The sequence below is a fragment of the Pectinophora gossypiella genome, chromosome 19 (assembly GCF_024362695.1).
Source record: "Pectinophora gossypiella chromosome 19, ilPecGoss1.1, whole genome shotgun sequence".
NCBI lineage: Eukaryota > Metazoa > Arthropoda > Insecta > Lepidoptera > Gelechiidae > Pectinophora > Pectinophora gossypiella.
Window position 1 is genome coordinate 5330225 of NC_065422.1, and position 24803 is coordinate 5355027.

General features: G+C 39.6%; 2 protein-coding genes across 11 annotated transcripts in view; one reads left to right on the forward strand and one right to left on the reverse strand.

Moving 5' to 3' along the window:
* Positions 1–3014, forward strand: part of LOC126375470 (stromal interaction molecule homolog) — a 76990-nt gene extending 73976 nt beyond the window's left edge. The window contains exons 14-16 of one of the 6 annotated variants that reach the window (XM_050022415.1): positions 436–615; positions 1684–1937; positions 2390–3014. In XM_050022415.1, coding sequence (XP_049878372.1) covers positions 436–615; positions 1684–1937; positions 2390–2538 — 583 coding nt within the window. In that variant the 3' untranslated portion in view covers positions 2539–3014. Of the gene's footprint in view, positions 1–435; positions 620–1683; positions 1938–2386 lie in introns of those variants that run through there. The other 5 variants (XM_050022413.1, XM_050022414.1, XM_050022416.1 and 2 more) reach the window with 5 other exon arrangements.
* A 2870-nt stretch (positions 3015–5884) lies between these two features.
* On the reverse strand, positions 5885–22322 carry LOC126375520 (nucleosome assembly protein 1-like 1). Of its 5 annotated transcripts, none has more exons than XM_050022493.1 (9): positions 22170–22322; positions 21703–21814; positions 15664–15871; positions 15059–15216; positions 12920–13050; positions 11712–11872; positions 10775–10963; positions 9774–9896; positions 5885–7127 (listed from the first exon to the last, which is right to left on the reverse strand). In XM_050022493.1, exons 2-9 carry the CDS (start codon positions 21804–21806, stop codon positions 7005–7007), a joined length of 1197 nt encoding a protein of 398 aa, XP_049878450.1. In that variant the 5' UTR covers positions 21807–21814; positions 22170–22322; the 3' UTR covers positions 5885–7004. The 5 variants fall into 5 exon arrangements, with proteins under 5 accessions (XP_049878450.1, XP_049878448.1, XP_049878451.1 ...); XM_050022491.1 differs by having other exon boundaries at positions 15664–15874; XM_050022494.1 differs by having other exon boundaries at positions 22114–22210.
* Between the last annotated feature and the right edge of the window lie 2481 nt (positions 22323–24803).

A 24803-nucleotide genomic window follows, 5' to 3' on the forward strand; every position in this document is an offset into this window, starting at 1 on the left:
TGTCATCGTAACGAAAACTATAGAGGGATGATTGAGACCATAATTTTGATATCAAGTGGAATTTTCCGTCGCAAAAATATAGAATTTAAAATAATAAAAGAAAAAATACTAAAGTCTTCATGACTTTTCCGACAGGAAATTCCACTTATATCAACTCAGAACCGTCGTCTGAAGCAACTCTCAGTATTCGTTACGGTGTCAATAGTACCCATACGTACTAATATGGCTACTTTTACGGGGTGCAAGTGACATCGTAAGTAACGAATACTGAGAGGGATGATTCGGCTCATTATTCAGAGTTAATATCAAGTGGAATTTTTCATCGCAAAAGTACATAATTTAAAATAATTAAAAAAAAACAAAGAGTATTGTTCAATGTCACTACCACTATGTATAAACCATGCATTTACCCCGTCCATAAAATGTTACCCCCAGGCTTCAACTAGAAGAGCGCTTAGCAGCGGAGGCCCGGGAGCGGCGCCACAACACGTCGACGGCGGGCGACGACAAGCGAGCGGACGACATACGCCTCAAGGCGTTCAACGACGTCCGCCGCAGCCCTGTGGTCGACGAGCGTCGGCGAGACAACGTGCACTTCGTGTTAGGAGGAGATAAGTGAGTTCTATGAAATTCTTTCGTCCTGAAATTAACAAGCAAAAATAGTACGGTCTTCTCGTGTGGGTTGTCAGGCGGAGTACCAACCTCATCAACCCTGGTGTCAGGGTTACTATTGAGCCGCCAAAGGCCCCTCATGGCTCATGAAACGACTACTTACATCGGTAAGTAGTAACCGGGACCAACGGCTTAACGTGCGTTTCGAAGCACGATCATCTTACTTTCGGACAATCAGGTGATCAGCCTGTAATGTCCTAACCAATCCAAGGACCACAAAGAAATTTTTGCAAAATGTCCCCACCGGGAATCGAACCCAGGACCTTCGGATCGTCAGCCCAGCACTCAACCACTGGGTCACGGAGGTCGTTAAATACATAACGGTGCCATTCCGTTACAAGTACAAACGCACCATCATTTTGTTATACTTACCTGTTATCATGACATGCATGCAATTTTTAGAACCCGTAAATTTTCCCGTCCATTTTCTTCTCGGCAGATAAAAAAAAATGACACAACTTTAAATAAAATTAGATGGTGTCTACAAGAATTCGCATCGATTGCATTTCGTGTCGTATATTTGATTGCCTCTTTCTATACCTGCGTGCGCCAATGCCACCCTTTTTTCACTATTATTTACAGTTGTGTTGGTAATATTATTTTCACATCACAATGTGTTGAAAAACGTCGTATGAAATGCGTGAGCATTAATCGTACATTAACGGTGTCTGTGGTTCAGTGGTTAAGCGTTGGACCACGATCCGGAGGCCCCAGATTCGAATACCGGTGGGGAAATATCACAAAAATCACTGTGATCCCTAGTTTGGTTAGGACATTATACAGGCTGATCACCTGATTGTTCGAAAGTAAGATGATCCGTGCTTAGGAAGGCACTTTAAGCCATTGATCCCGGTTACTATTTACTGGTGTAAGTGAGTAATCGTTACATGAGCCATGTCAGGGGCCTTTGGCGGCTCAATCATAACCCTGACACCAGGGCTGGTATCCCACTTACGCCACATACACCAACATAGCTTACTTGTATCATAACGCAAAATTTCGACCTTTCAGCGTGAACTGGACAGGCGAGGACTTGTCCCGCGCGTCGCACTCGCAGCCGCTGCTGCGCGCCTCCATGCGCAGCGTGGCGGGGCTGGGGGGCGGGGGGAGCGGCGCCCCGCTGCCGCCGCCGCGCCGCCCGCTGCCGCAGGGGCAGATCGTGCGCAGCCGCAGCACAGACATCGTGCGCGCTATACAGGACCCAACTGACCCAAGACCGCCGCCCAGGAATCCTTTTACTAAGCAACGGTCCGTTTTGGCTGAAGGTGAGAGGGTCATACAATACATACATACTCGCGTCTAGATATCCCACCGGGATAGGGCTTCGATCCTGATACACATCTTTTTACGTTTAGCGAACTTCCACAGGAAACCAGCATGAAAGTAAACTGTACAAGCGTAAATCTAAACATTATTCTAACTACTGGGTGCCCCTCGCGTTTTAATTGTATTTTTTAATGCGATATTAAAGAACGATATTAAAGAACCGGGAACAAGGCTAGTTTATACGCATATCTGCCTTATCGCTCCCTTCCCATAGAAGACTCGTTGCCATCTGCAAATAAAGTGCTCAGGAAAAGGGGATGTGCGAAGAGCGAGCGGTATCGGTACTTATGTAAACGTAGCATTAGTTTAATGTCAAAATGTGGCTGCTGCCTTACCTTCTGATGACTTGTGCCTCTTGTCCTGTAGCATATCTATCCGTTGTTTCCAGAAGACAGCCACGACGCGCCAACGCCGTCGAGCATCACGCCGCCCGAGGAGGAGTCGACGGATTCATCCCTGGTGGAGGATGAGGGTGCGCCCAAGCCGCGGCGGCGGCGCCTGCAGCTGCCGTTCGGCAAGAAGAGCAAGACGGCCGCGTGACCCGCCCCGCTCCTGCCTCGCGCAACGAGCCTATTTTCACGGTATACTACACGTATGTTTTAGTTCGTTGGTGTAACTTGGCGAGTGCTTCGAGGCGTTTTCATAACATAAATAAGCTCGCGACTATATCTCTACTGAAGTAGTCAAAGGTACATCCATCGTAAGATGAACTAAGCACCCACACCTCACTTAGCTTTCTGTTAGACTAACGTGATAGATAGGTGGTGATTCATAATGGTCGAGCCAACTGTGTTATAAAATGATAAGAGCGTTTTCGAATATTAAAACGTGCCAAATACAAGTTTAGAGGGTCTAAAGGGAGAGGTTCACATTGGGAATTTCATCCAAAAATAAATATTTACTATATGCACACTGTTAAATAACAATCTCTTTTCTTAGATGTAATGATCAGTGGCATTTTTATTTTACTGCACAGACGATTTCGTGCAGTAAAACAGCTGTTTCTAAGGATAAAACTGTATTCCTACTGTTTCTAAGGATAAAACTGTATTCCTAAAAGCAAGCCCGCTTAACCTCACTTGCCAAGTTACAATTCAATTAGTAAACTAAGTACGAGCAAGCGGCCTAAAAAATATGTTAATGTTTTTTGTCTATCAGCGTTTGCCGTGAAAATAGCCAGAGAATGTCTATAAGTTTAATAGGAAACCAATTATTTTATTGCTTGTCGAAGCAGACCAGAATTTAGCTTAGGTTGTACTATACAGGGTGTTAGTGACATCGTAACGAAAACTTTGAGGGATGATTCAGGCCATGATTCTGAGTTGATATCAAGTGGAATTTTCCGTCGCAAAAGTATGGAACGGAAAATAATTTAAATAAGCTCTAAAATTTTCATGACCTCTCTGACAGGAAATTCCACTTGATATCGACTCAGAATCATGGTTTGAATCATCCCCTTCAGTATTCGTTAGTGTCACTAACACCCATACCTACTTGTATGGCTACTGTATGTACTTGTATGGGGTGTAAGTGACATATCGTAACGAATACTGAGAGGGATGATTCAGCTGATTATTCTGAGTTAATATCAAGTGGAATTTTCCATCGCAAAAGTATAGAATTGAAAATAATTTAAAAAAACTAAAAAAATAACATGAATTTTGCGACGGAAAATTCCACTTGATATTAACTCAGAATCATGGTCTGAATCATCCCTCTGAGTATTCGTTATGATGTCACTAACACTCTGTATATTTCGGAATAACCATTTGGTTTTAGCACGTTGGTCTATAAAGTACAACCCGGTACTTACAACGTACTTAAGCAATCGATTTTATTATATTCGGGTAGTAAATGTGAAATTTTTGATAATCTTTATATTTTGACGTAAAATGTTATTTATTTAAATACATAGTGTGTGCCCCAATTCATTCAAAAACATAGGAATGACCTTTCTTGTGCTTCTAATGGATCTCTACAGAGGTCTCTTCCAACAAATCTGAAGACACCTAGTAGTGTTAATAGAAATTATATTTATAACGAGTAGATTTTTAAAGTATTATTTTTATTTACTTTTTTCCCCTTAATATTTTCTTTTACTAGGAATGAATTGAGAACCTTTTTGTCGTTGGAATGTTGTTTATGCTTGGGTTTATCAATGGACCTCTAAGAATTAACATTTCCTTATTTAAATTTTAAATCCCTAAATTATTTTTAATAGATATTTATATATACTAATCAATTTAAAGGCGATGTTGAGATAATAGGATATCATAACGCGAAACGCCTGTCGCGATTTATCTACTTTTAGGTGATAAATAGCTAATGTCGATTTTAATGGAAACATAGTTAAAAAAGTTACCAGATTTAAGTTTAGACATGTTTAAAATCATCAGTGAAACTGACTTGTACGTATATATTTACGCTTTTGTCCTAGGCGATACAGTACACACGGTCTAAATAGGCCTCATGGAAGCAATTCATCTAATCAATATTGCAAATGTCATAACATTTGTTGGCATTGCTTTTATTAGATGAATTGCTTCAATGACGCCTTTTTAAACCCCCTCAGTATATATTCTGTTATATTATACCGCCATCATCGTTCTGAATAGAATACCGAGTGTGCTGTGATGAGTTGTGAAGTTTCCAAAACTTGTTAGAATCTATCAATTGCTAGAATAATTTAACTAATCGCTGTATAAGTTATTATTAACAATAGCATATCGCATCATTCCCTCGTTTGCTTAGTTATGATAGCGATATTGACCCGTAGCTGTACGTAGATTAATTTAAGGCAATTTGGTGCTAAATGAATATTTGTCAGACTGATCACCATGCATGGCTCAAATTTTTGTATAATAGATTCGCTGTTTATATAAATGTTGTAAAATTGACAATGTTGTCTGTGCTAACATCAGAAAATACCTTGTAAACATTAACAATACGGCAACGGCGTCGCGCGCTGCGGGAATTATATCAAGGGCTTCGCCCGATAGCCATTCTCACTAGTTCGACGATCTAATGAATCGAACTAGTGAGAACAAGGGACACGATCCGCTGCGAGTTTTGGTCGAAGCTCTAGATATAATTCACGCGGCTTGTGGCGCGGTTTCCATGCAGACTCCGCATGTCATAATCTTAGTAAATGTGTAAGATGTGACGAAACAGTCAATTCATTTGTAATCTTGAATCATGCAATATCATAAGATTGTGTTAACGTACTTAAAAATATTGTCATAGCAATTAATAAATTTGTAAGAGTACAAAGCAATATTACTGGTAAACATCTCGTACTCTTTATGTAGAATAACTTAGAAGTAACAATTTGCGATGATTTACTGAGCGGCTACTGTGGTAACCATAACCCTTTTAGTGCTGTAGACGTGTTCCTAAAGGTGTGCTTTTAGGATGCTATCGTGCCGAATAATGACGGGGATGACTCTGCTCACGAGTGGTATTTTCCGTCTCAAAAGTATGGAATTGAAAATAATTTAAAAAACAAGAAAGACATGAATTTTGCGACGGAAAATACTTGAGATTCAGCTGATTTTGAGTTATATCAATCCCCCTCAGTATCCGTTACGGCTAACACCTGTATCTGCACGAATAAAAAGTGACCATTAGCTAGTTCACTAGTGACATTCGGTACAACAACGTAGCCGCACGAAAAGGGTTGATTGCCGCAAAGTAAAATCAAGTTGTTAATTATGATCTTTTCACGAAATGTATATTTTGTAGACCCCAGATCTGATTGTGTTGTAAAAAAGACAAATCGTGATAAAATATTGTTACATCATTGAAAGTTGAATAAAGAGAACCAACAAAATTACGGTGTGTTATTTATATACCCAATTCAGGATGCATTGGAATAAAAATCTACATATTCAATAATTAGATTTATTTTAGAAAATGTTAAGTGTACAAATACCCTATAGCTGGTGTACGCGATATAACTTCAATAAAGTTTAGAACCGATTCTCTAGTACAACCACTAGTGGTACTATTTTTTCACCATTTTCGTAAATTTCCATTATTAACCAGTAACCACATGTACCAGACGTGCATGCATGCTCGCGTAACTGTCGGTTACCAGAACAATTAACATGCAACACGTAGAAACATCAACTGTGATTAACAAAAATGAAACGGCTTACCCTACTTTAGTGGAACCAGGAGTCTTCGAAATGTCTCTTTACATAAAGACTGTTGCTTGTAAACAGCCGCCTTCTTAATGTTTTGCCTGACAATGTGGCAAGACTTGTAAGGTTCAAATAAATAACAATATTAACAAATCCACACATGTGGAAGAATACATTCAGCTGACCAAAGTGGAAACTGACGAACATGGAATAAAATGGTACATTCTTTCACAACAACATGCCTGACAGGCGACCATCGTCCGCAATTATTACGGGTATAGGGCGAAGAGAAGTACCGTCTTACAGACGTGAACCGACGAGTGTCGTCGACGATCTTACCGGCGAGTAACCATCACATTAAGTCTTTCAGCCGCTGCCACAACAGCGGCCATTCCTTGTGCGCCAAGCACTGGCGTTATAATACATTAACATTATATAATGGACATAATTACATATATTAACGGATAAAATAAAGGCGGATACTCTTACCATTTTAGAACTAATCGCCATGCATCTGTAACATGTTAACCTCAAAACAACCAGGAATGTAAAGGGAACTTCCAAAAATTTAACATCCGATCTATTGCGAGGTACGTAACAAATTTGAAACAAGCTAAAGAAACGAATTCTTATTCTACACTGGTATCGACAATACAGCGTTCCTTTATAAATGTTTACTAAAATAATTCCGCTCTGCGGAACGCGAATGCGGTTCTGCTGCGTTTATTACACGAGACCTTATTAATAGTACAACGCGATGTTGTCCATATAGGTCTGGATTCTCTATGTGAGCACCAATGATGCAATTTCGTAAGTTCATGGAGTGCTTGCGAAATGTGCCAGTGCGTGGGCGCGGCGCGGCTGCTACTGCTGCCGGCACTCGGCGGGGTTCTCGGCCGCCTTGCTGCTCGTGGTCTTCTTGCCCCCGCGGCGGCGCGGCGCCGGCTCCTCGTACTCACTCTCCTCCGTCGAGCACTCTTCCTCCTCCTGCCGACCAACACCCACACTACATTAGAATCACGTCCGCGGCACCCCGCTCGCCACATCACAATACAAGTCAGCCACGCTATCCGCCGGACGGTGGCCTCACATCAAACTATATCAAGTACGACATGTAGTTACCTTCGAACACTAACGTGAATTCTGCAACCATCTGCATTCCGCACGCAACTTGCAACTAATCGCATGCAAATAAGGATAACAAAATAAAACACTCGGGTACAAAGCATACAATTTAATGTCATCATTACGACATGCCAAAACATAAAAGCCATAACCGGTATGTAGACTACCTGACGAGCTGCTATACATTGCCGATATTATGCTAACTTCAATAGAAAGTTACATAAATAAAAATATACATCTATCCTCCGACCTAGCTATTGTCAACATTAAAATGTCTGCGAGACAGATCGCGGCTGCGATGTCCCGTAGACGATGTGATGAAGATGAATACCGAAATGCATTTGGCACTAACAAGAGATTCGATCGATTCCCGGAGGCGGCGGGCCGCGCTCCAGCGGAACGACAACACGTGAATTTTAAAGTAGGAAACATATCAATAGCCTTAAGAGAATAATAATATCACATGAAATTTCAAAGTACACAAACGAATATGTAAAATTCGTAGATAAAAATACACACTATAATTACTGTATAATAAATAAAAACGAGAAATTGTATAACTAAACTAGAAATGCAATATAGTTATCGTAACAGACATTTAACAAATTAACCATGCAGTATTATACATTAGAAGGCACCTTACTTCTCATTACAATGAAGTTACTCGCTCTCCGAGAGCTCTAGTAGAAATTTTAGTATCTAAAACATATTTATCTGGTCATAGGATAAACCATGCATAGAAAATTACCTAACATCGAGAAGTTTATTATTATCTTACTAACACCTAGCGTAAAAAACTACCAATTTCAAAGGCTAACTACAAGACGTATCGCAGGGGTATTCGTTATCACTTGTCGCTCAGCATGTACCAATTTGAATAGTACAGTTTAGCAGGATATGAAACGGATATGGTCGCGAAACTAGGTAGCGCTTCACTTGAAATGTGTTCCTTGGCGGGCGAGTCAAACAGAATAATATTAAATGCGCAGTTTGACGCGCCGCGGCGGATCACCGCCGGCGCCGGTGTACGTCGGCTACTATCTACGCTAGGGCGGGGACAACCTCAGTCCTCCACGTCCGACACTTCCTCCGTTCCCGATTCCTCATCGGAGTACGAATCCTCCTGAAACCAAATAGTCCCCGTTTGGTTGTGCAGCCAGTACATGGGCTGACCAGACGTAGATACTGTATACTGCATCCCGTACAATACATTTACTGGCTAGTAAAATATATATAAATAAGGAACTTGGGGAAAACAACACATACTGTACCTGCGTCTGAGGTCAGGGATAGGGCAACTCATAGTCAAGCCTACTAACTAAGCAAGCGGGAAACTACCATGCATGTAAATTCTTAAAATCGGGAAGAACGCTAGATGGCTGTAGAATTCACTAGATAAATTGTAAAGTAAGCGAGTGCTCCGCGATATAGGATCTATATCTGATAACTGTAGTGACATGTTGCTAGCGATGACGTAATAGTATTACGACTGCGCTCGCCATGTGGTGAGTACGCTTTCCATTTCTATCATTAAAGGCGATTTTATCATCGAAGTTAATTGAAAAAGATGAATTTTATAATAAACAATGCTCTATACTGGTAAACAATGATTGCATACAAAATAACATACCATTCAATTAACTGCGAGTGTACTGTTTAGTAGCTTCCACCATGGCTCAAAAGCTCAATAGACGAGTGGTCATAATTTGTACTCAAATCTTTACCTTATCATCGGTTAGTTGACGATACTTGGTTCAAATTAGTTCTATTCAGAATCATTATGCTGAAGATTTTACGAGAAGTTGTATGTTCTTTGACAATCGAAGCACTATAACGCCTTTGGTCCATGTTAGTAAGGCAAATTAAAGTTGGCAATAACGGGCGCAAAAATCAGATATATTTGTTTTTTTTTTATACAAGATAAAACCCAACCAATATTGAGTTGTGATATATCGATCGTAACTTAATTACAAGAACGATACTAAACACGACCCGTGATTGCAAACTTCCTTGTCTACATTTGATGTCCAGTCCAGAAAACGGAGGTTAAAAAAGCCACATTGAAGCTATCCATCCAAAAAGCAATATTGCAATTTGACATTTGCGCATATAAGAGTAAGTGCGTAATGAAAACAAATATCACATAGCAGTATTGCTTTGTTTTAAATAAATAGCTTCAATAGTGTCGATTCGGGCAAACACCAACTATCAACTTAATTTGACTAAAACTAGTTGCATCTTTTTCTTGCACGTATTGTGAAGGACTGCAATAATTTAAGAGCTGCCAAACTAAAATTAGGTTAAGTTTGTGTGCGCCCGAATTGTTACCAATGTGGCCTTTTCAGATCCCGAGTAGTCGTAGCATGCTGCACGGATATCGCGCACGGCGCGGTATACGAACCAACGCTATTGGCTGCGCGGTAAATGTTATATCGGTTCGCATATCGCGTAGTGCGGTCCATCATGCGAGCCCGGCCGCCGGCTGGCCGTGCAGCTGGCTGTACGTACCTCCTCCTCGTAGTCGTCGTCGTCATCGTCGTCCAGCCCCTCGCCGGTGTACAGCAGCACGGCGCGAGACACCACCCGCTCGCGGATGTAGTGCCCGATCTCAAAGTCCGCCGTCAGCAGCGCCTGCGCGAAATAAGTCGCAAATTACTAACGTTATCAGTATAATACTACGTATAGAACGAATGAATGAATGAAAACATCGTGAGGAACACATTCCCGAGAAATGCACTTTCGGAGGTATGTGACCTAACCTGTATTGAGCTGGTTTTCCCTTCGCGGGTTGGAAGGTCAGAAAGTCAGTCGCTTCTGTAAAAAACCGGACCTGTCAAATCTTCAGGTTAGGTAAGTGGACCTTGGGAAAAACGGGATAATGCTAGAAAGATTAAGACTAAGTATAGAATGGCAACTCTCCGTTCCCCACCAGCGACTGAGCTAGGTTTACCTCTCGCGATAAACGATAGTGACCAACCCGCAGTGGACCAGCCTAGCCCGCAGTTAACCAATAGAGGCGCAATACTCTAACTTCTCGCATCAAAAAAGCGTGCCAATGACGACGTAGCTTTGAAACAACAAATATTTCTAAATGAAACTGTTCTATTATTTGAAACTGACGTTCTGTTTGATAAGGACATCAATCGTTTATCAGTGACAGACTAGTATAGAAAGTTTACCTCGAGAATGAATAAAATTACACTAATGGTTACCTGGGTCTCGGGTTCGAATCCAGGTGGGACATATCACAAAAATCACTTTGTGATCCCTGGTTTGGTTAGGGCATTACAGGCTGATCACCTGATTCTGATTGTCCGAAAGTAAGGATGATCCGTGCTTTGGAAGGAACGTTAAGCCGTTGGTCCCGTATACAACTTACTGGTATAAGTATGTAGTTGTTACATGAGCCATGTCAGGGGCCTTTGGCGGCTCAATAATAAGCCTGACAGGGTTGATGAGGTTGCTATTCCACCTCACAACTCACACGATAAGAAGAGGAGAATGGTTACCTGTATGTCCGAGGCGAGGGTAGAGTTGGGGTCTTCAGGCATGGTGGGCGGCGCGAAGAAGTTGAAGAACGAGTCGGCCTGCACGGACTTGGTGACGGTGCGCACCGAGCCGCGCGACTTGTGCTTCTGCTTCTTCTTTATCGTCTTCACTGTCACATTCTTGCCCTTCTTCCAGTTGATCTCGCAGCCCTGGGGAGGTTGTTTACTGGATAAGTTTTATATGACACTAACTTTACTATTCCAACTACAGAAGCTTCATACAACTTTTCCACTCCTTTTTTTATTTTTTGTTTTTTTTTTTTAATTTATATTACTTAAATATAATATAATAAGATCCATTTGTTTTTAGTTAAGCCCTTGGGAATTAACTTTCGAAAAGTTCCGTGTTAAGGTTCCGTGGTGTGGCCACCTATGTCCTAAAAGGAACCCCCATGCAAAAATTTTGACCCGTAGCACTAGTAGTTTCTGAGATATCGTGATGAGTGAGTCCCTCGGTCCGTGACCTTTCGCTTTATATAAGTTGGGTAACAACATAGCATGTTAATAAGCTCAAATATGGTGCTAATTCTTGTAAACACCATCTTATTTTATTTTAAATAGTATCTGTCATTTTCTTATCCGCCGAAAAGGAAAGGGACGGGTAATCGACAAGCAATTTTAAGCAGAAATTTAAAACAACAGTCTAAAAATTTTACATCAGCCAATAACCCGACAGAGTTTCACTAACACAATTAGCTTGACCATTATATAAGGCGATACGGCTTACCACCTATTATGTTGGTCTAACAGAAAGCTCGATGAGGTGTAGGTACTTGGTTCATCTTGCGGTAGATGTACCTTGGACTACCCCATTGGGTTATAGTCGTGAGCTTATGTTAAATTACCTACATGTTAAAATCCCTCGTTACGAGTACCAGTTACAAATTCTAGTTATTACCTTGCAGGAGTAGATCTCTGGCCCCTCGAACTCGAGCGGGTTGTCATCATCAGGCTTGCACTTCATCGAGTATTCCTTGGTGAGCACGGTGTTGGTGAAATACTCGTTGGGCGCGAAGTAGAACTCCAGGGTGAAGCCGATCGGGTCCTCGTGCATGTGCACTAACGAACACAAATAAATTGTTACTTGTTATTAATACACATACTCAAAGGTACGCCTCTGTGTAGAATCAAAGTAGTTACAAGTTATCAGCCAGTTTCGATATGAAGACCTAAGATGGAAATGACGAACCATAAAAACTTCGTGAGCATCTATTTAAAAAAAAACACATTCTGTTGCGATTTTCTTCAATTTCATTTAATTAATCATGTTTCAGGTAAGAATCGAGACCACTTTTTTTATTAGCGTGTCCATTACGAAGTTTTGTTAACGAAAATCACATCTTAAAGTAATTTTACAAAAAAAGCGCTTTCGAGGTTGTCTCTGTACGGACGATATGGTGACAGATTAGCTTAAAGCCCACATATAGGCTTATTATGTTAGAAAGGACATGGAGAGATAAGCCCGACTGGAGAATGTTTTCTGTTTCTGATTTCCTTTGAAAATGTTTCTTATTTATGCACAAATTTCCCATATGTATTATGACATACAAAAAAAGAAGGAAAAATTTAAGGGAAGAGAGGAAGGGGTAGACCTAGGAGAACATTTATGAAACAAATAAAGAGAAGGTGCAGGTCGTGTCGTATCAGGAGGTGAAGGATTTGGCGGGAAGAGAGGAATGGCGATTACTCCACCGACAAGAGCGCAGCTCTTAAATAAAGAGAGAGAGATAGGAAATTTGTGCTATTAAATAAATTTATTACAAATCGTAGTCTTATTTAGCCCAATCATCATCTCCCTCGCGTCATCCCGTTTTTACAGGCTCGCCTAACACACACAGATAGACAGGTCCGATCTTTTTTCTTTCAATTTCGTGCTACTTACGATCGGTCGTAGACCCAGAAGTTTCTTTTTGTTATTTATTCTGCTAACATGCGATCGGTCCCTCGACCATAAACATTTATTGTTATTTTGCCAGTGGGATGTTAGGCATTGGACCCAGAAGTAATATTCGTTATTGCGCTTAACTAGTTACATTACAAACATGAAATGGACGTTAAGAAGGGCGGACTTATGTCTAAGATAGATCTCTGCTTTGTGAAGCTTACCTTTGATATCCTGCAAGCACTTGAGAATGGGTTCGTCATGCTCCTGCATCATCTCTGACAGCATAGAGACATTCCTGAATATTGTGAACCAGAAGTCAGGGATGCCCTTCACGTTAGGGTCCATTGGTGGCCTGTAATAAAGACCTGGGGGTTACAAATGTGTATGGGTTGCAACGGGAAGTGTGATAGGTAGGGTGCCTCAGTTGGTAGTGCATGTTTGAGAAATCAATCATGAGTTTCTGTAAACGGTGTAGAGTTGTCATCATTTGAATTAATAGAATCTCTTTAGCGTGATGTTTATGTAGTCGGGTTTTAGTTTTTAAACATACATTATTTTGGGGTCTTATTTATTAAGAACGTCATTTCGATACACGTTTTATGCATGATTTGGAGATAAAACCTATCTAGAAAAGGTCTGAGCAGCTATCAACGTCATTATCGAGTAAATACAAGCAAACCCGCAAATAAAAGTTAGTAATACATATGTACATATAATGTGTAAATTATGCCCTTTCATTTAATAACACACTCTCTCTCTCTCTCTCTATTTAAGAGCTGCGCTCTTGTCGGTGGAGTAACCGCCATTCCTCTCTTCTTCCCGCCAAAACCTTCACCTCCCGATACGACACGACCTGCACCTTCTCTTTTATTTGTTTCATAAACGTTATCCTAGGTCTACCCCTTCCTCTCTTCCCTTCAATTTTTCCTTCTATAATGTTTGTTATAAATGAATCGTGTCGTATCAGGTGGCCAATCATATTTCCTCTCCGGTTCTCAGCACTTTTTCATTTGACACCATTTCAGTCCAGCTTATACCCTCCATCCTTCGCCAACACCACATCTCAAACGCTTCCAACCTCTCTCTGTCTCTCTGTGTCATAGTCCACGTTTCACTTCCATAGAGTGCAATGCTCCAAATATATGATTTAATAAACCGTTTCCTTATTTTTAATGATATGTTTTTGGTTTTCAAAATGTATTTTTTCCTGTTAAATGCTTGTTTGGCTATTGCAATTCTGGCTATTATGTCTTGTGTGCATCTAGAGTCACTATTTACTATACTTCCAAGATATTTGAAACTAATACTAACCCAACACACTACCTTTGGATAAATATGTCCTCAGTTTATGTCCCCTAGAGGGTGCCACATTGAATTTAGCGTGACGTCACATAGCCTATAATCACAGGACAATCAAGTCAGTTCTAGTGACACCTCATTTGTTCATTTCTGACAGGTGCTTTATACACATACATACATAGGGGCCAAATACATAACCCCTTGCTTTGTCGCATTTGGGTAATTTCATTTATATTTTATTATATCCTTACGAAACAAACTAGCGAGCTGTTTCGATTTTTTTATGAGAACCGAATTATTATTTCAGTAATAGAAAATAAATTACGCGATACTCCACCGACAAGAGCAGCTCTTAAATGAAGAGAGAGAAAATAAATTAATGTATTTTCATCAAAGATTGTGCCCTAACTAGAATAAAACGAATGTGCTTCAACAACTTCATCGCACCTGACTAACTATAATAGAATAATATAGTGCAAGTATAAAATATAGAATTTCAAATTGAATTCATTCGTTTTTTGATTCATTAAATTAAATTTCATTTTCTTTTAAGATTTTAACTTAGGGCCTGTTTCATAACTTGCCGAGAAACTATTTTATATTCTATCTTTGATAATTTGTCTGATAGCTGCACACCTATCTAGCGGATAAATTCAGGATTATCAGACACACAACTGGCGAACGTCTGTTTTAGATATAAGAGTTTTCTTTTAAATTTTATGTCATCATCATCAGCCCATTAACGTCCCCACTGCTGGGGCACGGGCCTTCCCTATGAATGGATAGGGAGATCGGGCCTTAAACCATCACGCGGGCCCAGTGCGGATTGATGGTTATTATTAAGCTCATGCAGCCGGGACCAACGGCTTAACGTGCCTTCCGAAGTACGGAGGAGCTCGAGATGAAAACTTATTTTTCTTTTGTGGTAACCCATCCTATGACCGGCATTTGCGAAAGTTGCTTAACTTCAACGATCGCAGACAGAGCGCGTTTACCGCTGCGCCACCGAGCTCCTTTAAATTTTATGTAGGTATAAGTAAAAAGTTGAACTTATAACTTACTCAGCAGGTTTAGTTTCCTCTCCCTCCTTGGGCTTCTCGCCGTCGGTAATAGCGGCGCCCTGCACTGCCCTTGCCAGCTCTTCTTCTTCATCATCACGCCATGGGTTCGTGCACTCCTCCTCGGTCGGCTCGTACGCACCGTTTACGATCTCTTGACGCTGTTACACAGGCAAATATTAGATCGTGTTTTTGGGGTCGAAGGTGGGGAGGATAAGGATTGAAGACTTCAGTTGGTGATGCATGTTGAGATCGTCACGGCATTCAGATCTTGGTGTGTATTTAGTCATCATGACATGTTTTTGCTGTTATTTTCGAAGGAAATGGTGATCAGGCATCAACGTTAATGTTACCTATGTTAATATAATATTTACATTTAATCAAGAGGCTGTTTGTCAAGAGATTCTTTGCTTTAAAATTTTATATTTAATGGTAATTAATATGAATTAGCAACTGTAACAACTTACGTCAATCAAATAATATAAAAAAAAATACAATTCCATTTCCCTAGAGGTTATCCCGTTTACACTATGTTCGCTAAACTAAATTACTTACGGTATAAATGTATGCATAAATAGTACATAAAGTACTTATTACAATAATGTTACCTTTTCAAACAGCGGCTTGTAGAGTTTCTCGTACTTGCACTCGAGGGCGTGAACCTCGCTATAGAACTTGGACTCGATGTCGACGAACTCGCGTTGCAGGGTGCGCAGGGCGCGCACGCGCCGCCGCACGTTGGCCGGCAGGGACGCCAGCGCCTCCGCGTGCAGCCGCGAGGTGATCGCCGCTAGCATCTCGTTACGGGTGATACCGCTTCTAGGACAAACATACAACATTACTCTGTGATCCCAGGTCAACCTGACCATAGACAGAGAGAACAAAACCTCAGTTGGTGATGCATGTTGAGATCGTCACGGCATTCAGATCTTGGTGTGTATTTAGTCATCATGTCATAACTATTGGTTGTGCTTCGGCAATATATTGGTCAAAATCGGGAACTGGTTAAAAAGGCCACATTGAAACATTATTATTATATCTAACAAAATATAAAACAATACTGCAATTTGACATTTGTATAACAGTGCCAAATCTCGAATAGCAATATTGCTTTCTTAAGATGATTTGAGGCGTGGCAGCCCAGTTGGTAAAACGCTTGCTTTGAGGTCGCAGGTTCGAATCCAGCACAGGCCTAACCCAATTATTGTCGAATTTGTTTTCGACTTCATGTTTGGATCATCAATGATTATCACGTGCTCAGCGGTGAAGAAAAAAATCGTGCGTTAAAAAAAATAAGGCGTTTTACGAATAAGTCCTTTGTCTACTAAACCAACGTAACCTACATTAGGCTGATTTTCCCTTCGCGGGTGGGAAGGTCAGACAGGCAGTCGCAGTCGTCCGGTTAGGTATAATGGATTCAGGTATGATTGGCTTCAATGGCCTTTCAATGATCCCCTGAGACGTCTGGATTGACTGATTATTATACTACTTCCCAGTTAATACTGGCGTTATGCTCCGTGTATAGTAGTAGTGCGCGGTAACTATCTTTCAACTCGTGGTACATAGTCCGCCAACCATGTGCCGCAAATTCCTTCGTCGTGCGTCAAAAACCGACAACGGCCGGATCGCACGCGCACGAAAATTTGATCGTGTGGGAACATCCACATCCGCAATAAAATGTGGCATTATGTGCCTTTAGTTTAATGTAATATCTGCTTTGCCTCTTACAGTTAGTTACTACTATGTTCTTCTTGCGCTCAATTTATCAACTATGTCTCAAGAGCGATGTAATTCGTTTTTTTTTGTCGCTCAACGATTTAAACCATCCGTGAAAACACTGAAGACAAAAACTATAATACGTTTTAATCATGTTTCTAACCACACCTCACCTGTTTAAGATTGCCTGACCAATATTCATGGAATTTCACTATTTTAAGGTAGGAAAACAAGTTGCTAATACATTAAATGCACTTATTAGGATGTTTCACTTTACGCGGCGCGCACGCATGCACCAACGACTCGATATTGACTAACCGCAAGTGGATGTTCTTTTATGTTACTTATTGCGAAGTCAGTAGTTTCTAGTGAAAACAGTACAAGATATCGCGTTTAGAGATTTCTAACAAAGAGGTGTTGAAAGACAAACATCTTACAAACTTAAGCGCCTACTGGAGTGCGTAGATATTAAAAATAGATAAACTTTAGTTTTTGTGAGAGAGAGGCAAGTGCGTAGTACGACGTTTACGAATGTTTGGGTTTAGTGTTGTGCGTGATAAATATAGTGCCCTGTAAAAAAGTATGTTGCTAGGTAGAGAAGCGCCTAATAGTTATTTAACCGAATACCGAATATTCTTCGGTATTATTACCGATCTAAATATTCGGCCGACTTATTTGGGTCCAGAGCCTAGTTTCGCCGAAACCTCTCCTCCATACCCCGGTAGATTGGGAGGCCCGTGTCAAGCAGTGGGAAAAGTGGCGTATATGAGATATTTAATTAATATTGGCCCCGATTCCTGCAGACACCTCCTAATTTTATTTTAAGTTATACATTTTATTATCCGCCAAAAAAGGAAAGGGACGACGGATAATTGACAACTGTTACTTTTAAATGAATGAATAGCCCGGGCGAATTAAATAGGTATCTCGATGATATGCAACCTGTTTAATTTTCTCGGGTTATTGGCCAATATACAATTTTTTAAGAGTTTTTTTAAAATTTCCTGCATAAAATTGACGTGTTTCATAAATTTTATGCCTGTCGATTACCCGCCTCTTTCCTTTTCGGCGGATAAGAAACACAGGTATAATTAAAAACAAACTTAGATGGTGTGTACTGTGTACTGGAATCAGTACCATTATCTACACATTTAACATTTAGAGCAAAGGAAAATAGCAATCCTAAACATTTATTTTTTTATATTTCGGCGTATTTGGAATGTTCTCGAACAGGATTAGTCAATTCAGCTCAACTCCCAACTACCTACTATAGGATTACTTAGTAACACTACAAATCAATACATTTGACCTTGGTCAAGAGATAACCTTCCCTCGGTTAATACGAGTCACAATAGACGTGCAGACAGTAGGTAATTGTACCATACACTTGGTGGTACTTTCTTAGAAAAGAAAAAAAAAATACAATTTGTAACACAATATGCTGCTGTCTGGAAGTGAAAAAACCTACACTGCATTGTACCCTTATTCAAAGATAAATCGAAGGTATAACACTGTATTGTATCCCCATACAAAGATAAATGAAGGTAAAATAATTTAGAGCATAAAAAACTGCCTATAGTAGCAAATAGCTCTCTGGAGGTCAAACTGAAAACATTTTTTCATAGAATTACACCTTTATCCCTGAAGGGGTAGCTATATGCACATCAGTAATAGGTATTTATGGCCTTAGGAACTTTTTCAAAACGAGACAGAATTTGCCATTACTAGCGTGCCGCGATTTGGAAAAAATGTGCATAGATAAATGGATGGTTGAACATAAAACAATACATCGGCGTGGTCACGATACACGAACATCAAGATGGCTTATCTTGTGCCATATATAATTAATTTCTCAATAAGAACACGCATGGCGGCAAGTATCCGAGTTAAGTCTCGTGTCCACTATACAAATTTTAAGGCGTAGGGGTTATTACACTACTCAAACCATCGGGCTCAATGCATCGGGATCGAGCAGTGCAATAGGCTAGTTTCCAACTAGTCAAATCAGTTACTTTTTACTAAACGTCAAAACACGAAATTACTATGGAATTTGTATGAAAAATCACACTGTGACGTCATAGATAAACGTGATAAAATGTCGGACTTATTATGACGACGTTTTCCTTTATTAAAATTCATAAAATTTAAATAGAAAAAATAAAATGTTTTATCGTTAGTTTTAGATCTGTCTTTATTTAGTAATCAGAATTTCATAATCTATCTACACGACCCAATAAAGCACATCATGTGGACGGGGCCGCGATTTAGATAGACAGATAAAATCTTTATTTAGATTTACGACTCTACAACTCAAAATAAAATTTGAACATATTTCGCCATACATTTTATACCTACTTCAGATACATCGGGCCTGGTGATTCGGTCAGTGTAATAAGGCTTTTAGGCTGTGTTTTCATAGCCGCGGAGCTGTGCAGGAATCGACCAATCACCGTGAGGGAGAGAGTGACAGAATGTCTTCGTTTTTCGCTCTCTCGAACGCTGTGATTAGTCAAATCCGCACATCTCCGCGTCAGTGGAAACCCGGCCTTATGCGCAACTTCCCAACAATGTCTCTGTCCATACAAGTTTAAGTAGTTAACAACGTTGCACAATAATGCACACTGTCGTTTTTTTATGACGCGATTTATTGCAGATTTGCCGCATATGTCTTACTAACTACTTAGTCGGACAAATGGGTTGCGCTGAAGGCTCTCCTCACCCGGACGTTATAGTGTGACGGTGCCGAACTCACGCCTATTTCTCGCCAGGGTAAACAGACACCGTGGAATTCCATTTTGCTTCGATCCTGACACACTTCTCTCGCTTTCTCCACATTCATCGATCGTTTCATACACGCATGCCGATTCAGAGTAGATCGTACTAAACCTTTTCTAAGGACATCACCAATTTGGTCAATATTTGTTGCATAACACGTTGAGCTACACTTGTTACGCCACAATGGTTGCTTAGTGGCATAGAGTAAAGAATGATACGTAAGGACCAGCGGCTGAGCTAGGTTTACCTCACCCCCCTCTGTCTGACTTTAGTCTTCAATCGTATGAGCGTTAGACGTCACACACACAAATGCGCGTGTACGATAACGTCAATGTGTAGTGTCTGTGTAAACTTTTTGTATAAAGTGTCACTGGTATGCTAGTGGATGAGTCTTTAAAATGCGAATCATATTTAGAGCATTCTCCAAGCAAGCATTATTGAGCAAGTAGGTGGAGTGTGAAATGACTCACAGGGCATCGACCCGCAATCTAGACGCACCATCTTTTTTCAGACACCCAGACGCCCAAGTAATAGTCGAGGAAAAAATCAAGAACTTTTTATGATTCCAATTATCATAGATTGTGGTTCTATTAGTACAAGTTAATTGCTATGGAAAGATTACCAAGGAGGCAGGTTGTAGATAAAATTAAAACTAAAACTGTATGAAGTTCCCATTGAGAAAAATGAAGATACCTAATTCAGGAACTGAATCATGTTCTAGAAATAGCTGTATCTCATGATAGTGATTCATTTATGAATTATGTTGAAGTAGAGTAATTCATAAGATGATTTGCTAACTATAAACCTTGTAACTTATTGATAACAACCTTGTAACACATTACAAGCAGAGAAATAAAGATAACCTGTCCCAGTGGGGTTTTCTCATCGGATCGGACTTGAGCTGCGTGTGTGGTGTTACGCCACAGACTATGGCTCATCTAATAACTTGCCCCGCGTGCCCTGATACCTGCACGCGAGAGGGGCTGATGAGTTCCACCGAGGATGCTGTTTGAGTGGTGGAATACTGGGCTGAAGAAATCTGAATGCTGCCATCGAAACGACAAGAAGAAGAAGCAGAGAAATTCAATATTAGTGTGCTCCAATGTGAGTTTTATTATAGTTTCCACCTATGTAAGTTTTATGGATATAATGAAACTGCCCATCAAGAAGACTACATCAAAGAGATGAGGAAGAATCATAATAAGTATACTGTTTATCGAAGATCAAAGAAGGTTTTTTTTTTCTTATTTTATCACCACTTGCAATCGGTCCGAGGACCATAAGCAGGTCTGTGTTCCTTCATTTCATCAGTCGGGTAATAGATCAAAAAAGGTGATAAAAGATGCCTAAACTAACAGAACAAGCCATTTGAAAGTAGGCTATTTTAATAAAAGAATCAAGTCTGAAGAATTTAATACCATCCAAGATACCTATTCATTCTTTATACAAAGTAACAGTTTATATTACATCTGTATACTTACGAAATAAGTAGATACCTATTTGCTTATGATAATTTTCTAAAAATATTTAAACTCCATGATGATTCTATGCTTCATGTGTTAAGCCACTGGTGTCGAGGTACTAGCCAAAACTTTATTAATCTTAACAACCTAATTTAAAATTAGTTGCACAAGCATGGTTCGGTTGACTCATCAAAGGACCATGTGACTATCAATTGAAATAGCTAAGTCCTCAAGTCCCTATACTATAAATGGAAGACATGACTAATACAATGAGGATTTGGATTTCTTTAAACATTCTATTAAAACTGCTGAATTAATATTGTTGTAACAAGTTTTTTAGTCTGTGTAGAATTCCAATTATTTTTTTTAATGGACCATTATTATTGCACTCTATAATTTTGAGACAGGATGTGAAACCCCTGCTAACTTGGGCTTTTGTACATGTTATAATGCAACAAAAAAGTACTAGTACTCTTACAATGTTTACTTAAAAAAAGTAAAAATTAAGGGCAGCAGCAGTAACATGTCCTCAACCTTCAAACAGCTGACATGACATGTGGCCAGCATAGTTGTTGTAGTATCTACAATCAATTGAACTTTCTTCTTCTTTTAATAAAGCAGTAGTTATAAGATAGGGAAACTGTTGCACAACGCCTTCAAACAATAGAGCTAACCTACAAGTGAGATACTCACGACTTCATGAGGTGCTGAGCCAGCTCGCCACCGCCGACAACTTCCTCGTCCTCTCCGGACTCCACCTCCGACGTCGCATCACCAGCACGCTCGACAGTACCCATTTCTTTATCTAGAACAACACAACCATGTTACTCGGAGCCACGTTGGTTACTTACCGGCTTTCTGCAAAAAATACCAATCACAACGATCTGACACTAAAACTTTACGAACACTTGACATATACCACCCCCAAAAACTATTTCAAAGCACCAATTTCACCATTTTATTCCTAAAACATAATGCGCAGTAAACGCATACCGTTTTCCCAACGACCACATGGTCGTGTAACCGCTCGCCGAAACTAGTAATTCTTTAGCACTAACAATAGATTATTTCTTCAACAAAGGAAAATAGGCAGTATTTACTTACATTGCCAATCACAATTTATAACTATTTAGCGAGATTTACAGAATTTTCCAACGTACCTCACTGGCGATACTAGTTGTGAAAAGAAAGATGGCGTCGAAAAACGGCGGACGGCTAGCGAATGAAGAGAACGAATGATCGTAGATTCGATTGGCCGTGATTGGCCGCCCTAGAGAATGAAAGAAAAAAAAGAATAGACTTCCAATGTTGCCAGTGGTAGGCAGCAATTTCGATAGGCAGGATAAAAAGGTTATTTAATAGAAGCCTTTCGGACATTACTATAAAACGGTAAAGCAAAAATCAGAATGGTAGCTATGTACAAATTAGGCGCTGAAATGAATGGAGGAGAGAGGGCATTGCGGCAAGTAGTAGTTGCCAGCGGCTGGATGTACCATTGACGTACCATAATAAAAAATAGATGGTGATATCGAACATACTACTTCTTCGTCTTTGTTTAAACTTCTTATATTAAGAAAATAAAGATTATAAACGTACTAAGCCTTAGACATTTTATCTAAAAAAGAAACCATAAAATATTGTTAAGTATACAATTTCGTAATATGGGTGTCTCGTATCAGTTCCGAGATAATTAAGCCCACGCATTCATATCTTCTAAATAATTAAGATTTCTCCGCATAAAGGTTAAAAAACACGATACTTCATATATCCTTCACTTTTACTGTCAGCATATTTTTGACTCGGTTTAGTATTTATTATTCAGTATTTAGTGGCCTATTTCGGTGAGTAGCTCTATTTAGTTGTGGACATTTAGACCAAGTCTCATACAACTTTGAGGACATTTAGACCAAGTCTCATACAACTTTGATCAATCTCCTTTACTCCAGTTTGACAGTTCTAAAACTAACTGGAACTCTGACTTGGAAATGACTTGGAAAAACGATTGTTGGATTGGTGTTTGGTGTCGACATACACAGATGAAGACACAAAAACAAAGGTAAAAGATGCATATCTGTTTTCCATGAAGTTAGAAGTTTAAACGAAAGTAACTCTGTACAGCGCCATCTATATATTTTTTTAGGGAACATAACCTGGAAAGTCCCTCGTATGTCGCTAGATTAATCAATAAATAAGATGAAAAATAGCTCATTTTCCGATAGTATAGTAACACTAAATTCTTCATTTCCGCTTTGCAACTATTACGTTCAGAAATTCAGAAATGGTATTCTTTCTCTCAATAAACCTTCTCAAAAGAAAAATATATTCAACAAGATAATACATAATCACGACATAAGTAAGTAGTCAATGGGAAAACAATATTTTTTTGCAATTATTACGTTCAGAAATTCAGAAATGGTATTCTTTTTTTTTTTTTTTTTTTTTTGGCATGACGCGGTTTGCGTATTTGCCACCGACAAAACGAGGAAACATTTCATAAAAATAAAAGGAATTTAGTGAAACAGGAATTTAGGAAGAAGGATCAGAGGATGGGGATATATATTATAAGATAGGATTATAATTTTATATCATTAACACAGATAAATATGGATAAGAATTTATATATATCAAAGTTATTATATGAAAGAAGGATAGGGATACTAGTAGGTAAAGGGATATTTATAGAAAGTAAATTACGATATAAAAAGTTAGTGTTATTTATAGGACAAGCAAGAAATATGTGGTTAACATCGGCAACGTCCAGCCCGCAGTCACATATAGCACAGTCTATTATACCAAATTTAGCGAGTTGAGCTGGGCTACTAGTGTGTCCTAACCGCATACGGATAAGACAACTTGTAGCCCTTTTACTAAATTTAAATCGGAAAAACCACGGTTTAGAAAGTAAGCTAGGTTGGATTAAAGCATAAAATTTGCCTTTGCTTTGACTACTTTTCTCCCATTCGTCTTTCCAGGCATCGTGGAGAAACGAAGCAGGAAGTGCCATTAAGTCATGGGAATAATTTTTGTAGGGCACCATGTCACCACACTCTATTGCATCCTTAGCCAGATGATCAGCTCTATCATTCCCACCAATGCCACAGTGACTGGGAACCCAAGCAAACACCACTGAAAAACCTAATAAATGGCACCTGTGAAGAAGCTTTCTGATTTCTATAATGATGGGATAAACTATTTTTGATTTAAAAGGAAATTTAGCCAAAGCCTGAAGAGCACTTAGTGAATCAGAGAAAATAATCGTTTCTTTAAGTTTGACCGTCAAAATATAATCCACGGCTTTAAACAGACCAAAACATTCCCCTGTAAATACTGAAGTTTCGGCAGGAAGTTTAATCTTTTGGACTATGTTAAATTGTTGATGGAAAACGCCAACACCAACACAGCCACTTTGACACTGTTTCGAGGCATCAGTAAAAATGTGGTGAAAATGAGACCAATCGCGTTCCTTGACAAAATTGAAAGAATGTTTCGCCTCTGGTTCATTCTTACTTATTCCAATATTGAGATGAATGGAAGGGGTTAATATTAGGGAAACAAAGCTGCTACAAAATAGAGGGTAAACTACAGTTTGATGAGTAGGTGCTTTAAGGTAAATAAACTTTTGATAACTTTTGACTAAACAAGGGATCGATTTATGTGCCCAATATGTTGTCGAGTTGACATCGTCAAACAGTTGTTCTAACTTAGACCGTAGGGGATGATTTACCAACTGAAAGGCTCTGAAAATAAATTTATCCGATTGATACTGTCGGCGTAAGAATAAAGGAGCATCATTA

Excerpts from the sequence above, each read along its gene's own strand:
- LOC126375520 (XM_050022491.1), bottom strand. The coding sequence starts at position 21,806 with ATGGGTACTGTCGAGCGTGCTGGTGATGCGACGTCGGAGGTGGAGTCC. Across the intron at positions 13,051-15,058 it reads GAGGAAACTAAACCTGCTGA|GCCACCAATGGACCCTAACG; the intron begins GTAAGTTATAAG and ends TCTTTATTACAG. Across the intron at positions 7,128-9,773 it reads ACGACGACTACGAGGAGGAG|GAGGAGGAAGAGTGCTCGAC; the intron begins GTACGTACAGCC and ends GTTGGTCGGCAG.